Below are 4,716 nucleotides of genomic sequence, written 5' to 3'. Positions count from 1 at the left end.
GCTTCCCAATCTCATCCGAGAGGCGGGTCTGCAGCTCCTGCAGGCAGAGCCAAAAGACATCAGAGTAGTCACGGCACAGGCCTCTCTACTGTTCTGACCCCTCCATCTTCATTTCAGTCCTACTCCAGCTTAGAGACCACCTTGTAACCCCCTGTCCACAGGCCATCACAGCACCCACAGCCAGCTGAATACACTCACCATATTGAACACCACAGTTAAGACAAGCCCATCTATAGCCTCTAACCCTTGGTCTTTTTCTTTCTGATGGTAAAATCTCAGAAGGGAAGAAATATGAACGAACAAGGGAGTTTTAACAGAGAGGCTGTGCTGTGTGAGGGAGGAACATGCTCTGCTGTCTCTGCTGGCAGGGAAACCCCTTCTCTTGCCTGATTTTTCCGGAGAAGGTTCTTCTCCTCCTGCTGACAGCGCTGCAGTATCTGTTCCCGCTCCTCTGCCTTCTGGGTGAGCTCCCCGATTTCCAGGCACTTTTGGGAATACTGCTCAGAAAGTGCCTGCAGCTCCCGCTTCAGGGACTCCACATCCAACCTGCCAAAGAGGCACCAGCTCATTGCTGCCCCAAAACCTTTGCCAGCTCCTGGCCACCAGCATCACCTTCCCCTCACTGCCATGGCTAGCCTCTGCCCACAGCACTCACTGGCACAAAACAATGTTCCCTGTGGACCAAGGCTTTAGCTCCCACACTCCTGCACATGAGCATGGTGCTTCTAGGAGCACCAAGCCATGATGAAGAAATGGAGAGGTTTTCCATAAAAAGAATACAGGGAAAAAGCTATAGGGAAGAGGAAAGTGGTATAGGGAAAAGAGACAAAAAGGGCCCAGACCTTCCTACCCTACAGCTCCAGCAGCCCTGGCAGTTACTGCTGAGTACCCAGTGCCCCTGAGGACAGAGCTGGAGAGGTGGCAGGAGGAACAGCTGGGGGCTAGAGATGCTGATGGGGTGCAGTGACACTGGCACAAGGTGGCATCATCGGGCAAGGGGAGCGAGAGAGGTGCTTTCTTACTGGTGCTGCTTCTGGAGGGCTTCTGGGAGTGAGGTGCATTGCTGGAAACTTCGTGTCCTGCCCATCTCCCTATTCATCTCCTCCCGGTGGGCTTTCTTCAGTGCCTCGATGGCTGCAGAGAGGGACAATAGGAGGTGTGGGATCAGGCTGTGCCAGCTTCAGCACATCTGGGGAAACCACACCAGGGAACTGTCTGAGCTCTTGCCACTGCAGGAATCCCAGACCTGTCTCTGCAGATTCACCCTCCTTCGCTTCTGCCCTCAGGGCATCCCCCACCTTCTCCACACCCCAGGATCATCAAGCTGCCAAGGAGACTAACACAGGGCAGTGTGGAAGCTTCCTGTCACCTCTGCCATCCCTGCCCACCTAGAAGAAGGTGCTGGCCCCCTCCCACCCATTCTCCGAGGCATGATCCCATTTTCTGCAGTATCTTTACAACCCCATCTCCACCAGTACCACAGGAATGAGGAACACCAGGCTCACGCTTCAAGGAGTGTCAGCCTCACGCCAGTAAGGTCAGCAGTGTGGCTCCAGATGACTAAGATGACTCGTTTTTGGCAAGAGACATTTGGGAGAAGCAGGAGGAACCCATCTGAGCAGGGGCAGAGCCTGGTGCTTGCTCCTACCTGCTGCTGTCGCTGCTGCCTCCTCTGCCAGGAGCCGCTCCTTCTCCTGCCGCAGCCATTCCAGCTCCCGCTGGTGGTGCCTCTGGAGCTCCTCCATCACTTGCCGGTGGGATGACTCCATCTCAGCCAGGCTGCGCTCACAGGCCTCCTGTCATACAGAGGAAAGGAGGGGTGAGAGACCAGGAGGACAGAAGGAAGGGCTTGGACACCTCACTGGGCTGATGTTTGCTTTTGCAAACCTAACCCAAGTCCAGGGACATTTTGAAAGAAGTGAGACTACTTCCTTCTGAAAAGATGGCACTTTAACCACTGAACAACCATTTGACAGGGCCACACATCTTGCAACCCCTTTGCACTTTAGAGAGGAACAAATGTTCCTTTGGTTCTTCTTAAAACTAAGCCAGCAAGACAGGAATGTCCCTCTTGGGCCAAGAGCTGGGAATAAGATGTCTGACACTTTGACCCTCCACCAGGCTGCACTGCCTGGCTGAAGGATATTAACAGTTGGAACGGCATCTCAGTATCTGCCTTTTAAATGAAGAAGCATCCCCTGGAATTGATGAAACCGAGCCCCCTCTCCTGAAAAGTGACACCCTGCATGGCCCTGTGGCCCGATGGAGGCTGCCAAATAGCCCTCCTCACAGCCTAATGGTTAGGGATCCTCCTCACACAGTTCACCCTTCTTTCTGATGGCTCTGGGACCAAGGGGATGGTTCTTTCTATGCTGAGTGCTGTGGTTAGCTCATGTTAGAGCAAAACAAAGCAGTTCCCACCTTGGTGCTATGTCTCCACTCCCCCTCCAGACACTGGCAGCACTGCCCCAAGCCTCTCAGGAAGGATTTGTTCATCAAACCATGCCATTATTTTTAAAAGCCTGGGCCTCAAAGACATCAGCAGAGAGCTAGGAAGTCATTGCATCCCCCAACAGCCCCTTGCCATCCCATTCATTCCCTGTGTACTAAGGCCAAGGCTGATACAAAGGACAGTGCAACATGATGTGTGAATGCAAGTCCTTGCTGGCTACTCCTCTCTACTGAGATAAAGGAAGGTGGGAAGCTTCACAGATCAACCAAAGGAGAGGGGAAAAGGTGAGGAATCAATTTGGTGATCTGTCCATGGACTGGCTGCAATCCTTGGCAGACTGAGAATGAATCCTTGGGGGAAAGATCAAGTTTGGCCTCTGATGTGAAATGCTGGCCTTTTGAGCCAGGTTATTAGAAAGATAAGGGAGTTCCTCCCTACTCCTTTTACTTTACTTTCTGACCATAAAAGAGGCCTGTGAGCTGTACATATTAAATCAAGATGAGAGAGAGACTGGTAAGTGTCTGGGCTGGGTAATACAGGACTTGTGGGTTTCTTTATCTGGGCTAGGTACAGTGAACCTGCTGCAACAGATTTCGTCAGCCCCAATTTCCTGCCCTGCCAACCCCCTGCCTCGGTATCCTTCAACATGTAGGACACATCCTGAAAACCTCAATGCGTGGTAGAACAGCAGCCTCCCTCCAGGAAATCCCTGTGGGATGTGACCCCGCTTGCTTTGGATGAGTCCTTGGGGAGGAAAATAAATAAACAAAGAGGAGAGGCTGAAGCATGAGCAAATTCTTTACGGGCTCTCCCACGTGCTGTCCCAACAAACAAATGGCCTGCACTGTCAGAGTGACCTTCGGGGCTTGGCTGGTCTTGACAGGGATTGGAGCTCTCCAGGGACTGACTGACTGCTTTTAACAAGGGACTTGGGAGCCTCTGTTAGCAAGAACCACATGTGGTGAGCCACAATCCACCAGGGCACACACTGGAGGCTTGGCAGAAAGCTGCTGACCCACTCTCGAGCTGGGGGACAGCTCAACCCCACAGCCCAGGCCAGCATCACACCCACGCACAAAGTGGGGCACAGCTCCTACACGGCTCCCCTAATTCTCCTCCCCTCCCTTTACAACTCTGGCCCCTTTAAGGCCAGGCAACATGCACCAGCCTTTATGTAATTAACATTGATTACAAATGGGCACAGTTAGGGTCACCATGGCAACCCAATGATCAGCAGTGAGCTGAGTCCCAGAATTTCCCAGTTTGGTACTGGGAGTGACCCCCAGGGTCCTGTGTCCTGCACCCTGCTCACCTGTGAGATGTGCCCTCGGGGCACATGGCTTTCTCCCTGGGATTTTGCTGCCTCCAGTTGTGCCCGCAGTGACTGGATCTGCACCAGGGAAGAGAGAAAGAGATGCTCAGCCAAGGGTGGAAAAGTGTCATGGTCTGACCAATGTGCCACATCCAAGCCCTGGGCTTAGGGATGGGGAGGACCATGCATGGCCAACAGAGACATCTGCTTCCCTTGCAGCCTGCCAAGGGACCAAACTGGCAAAGCCAACCCCAGCCCAGTAAGCTCTTGTAAGGAAGGGAGGAGACAGCCCAGCTTTCAAAGGCAGGTCCGTGCTGGAGAAAATCACCACAGCAGGTGCAGCTAGGACAACAGTCGAGCATAAGGCTGGCAGGTGAAGCGGTTGCAGGCTTGAGAATAGACAAAGAAAGGCTGTGGATGTACTCCCAGGAAACACAGATTCCATGCAAGTAGTGCCACCAACTAAATTATCCTGGGCCCAAATGTGGTCTGGGAAACCTCTCCAGGTGTCTGACAGCAGGACTCTGGCCTCGCACTACTGGGTTGCAAAAGCTTCCATGCATTCGAAGGGTGGCAAATGGTGCCAGAAACAATTACCATCTCCCTGCACCTCTGCCTTGCTCTTCTGCAGAGCCTCCTGCTGCCAGAGACCACACTAAGACGCCACCAGAATCCCAATTTCACAGAGAAGGGATGCTCTTACCTCCTTTTTCAGTGCCTCACTGGTGCCTCGCACTACTGGGTTGCAAAAGCTTCCATGCATTCGAAGGGTGGCAAATGGTGCCAGAAACAATTACCATCTCCCTGCACCTCTGCCTTGCTCTTCTGCAGAGCCTCCTGCTGCCAGAGACCACACTAAGACGCCACCAGAATCCCAATTTCACAGAGAAGGGATGCTCTTACCTCCTTTTTCAGTGCCTCACTGGTGTCTCCATGGCCCCCTCTGGTTCAG

The 4,716-nt window shown here is 53.1% G+C and overlaps 1 protein-coding gene across 1 annotated transcript in view; it reads right to left on the bottom strand.

The window, feature by feature from the left end:
* TRIOBP (TRIO and F-actin binding protein) overlaps positions 1-4,716 on the bottom strand; it is a gene marked incomplete at its 5' end in the record, with an annotated part of 9,671 nt that overhangs the window by 2,039 nt on the left and 2,916 nt on the right. Inside the window, 6 exons of the mRNA XM_009082188.1 lie at positions 3-37; positions 387-546; positions 1,023-1,134; positions 1,649-1,796; positions 3,765-3,842; positions 4,668-4,707. Of these exons, the coding sequence (XP_009080436.1) occupies positions 3-37; positions 387-546; positions 1,023-1,134; positions 1,649-1,796; positions 3,765-3,842; positions 4,668-4,707 (573 nt within the window). The remainder of the gene's footprint in view (positions 1-2; positions 38-386; positions 547-1,022; positions 1,135-1,648; positions 1,797-3,764; positions 3,843-4,667; positions 4,708-4,716) is intronic.

Source organism: Acanthisitta chloris, unplaced genomic scaffold (genome assembly GCF_000695815.1).
Source record: "Acanthisitta chloris isolate BGI_N310 unplaced genomic scaffold, ASM69581v1 scaffold28129, whole genome shotgun sequence".
NCBI classification, from domain to species: Eukaryota; Metazoa; Chordata; class Aves; order Passeriformes; family Acanthisittidae; genus Acanthisitta; species Acanthisitta chloris.
This window is presented reverse-complemented; position numbering and strand designations above follow the sequence as displayed.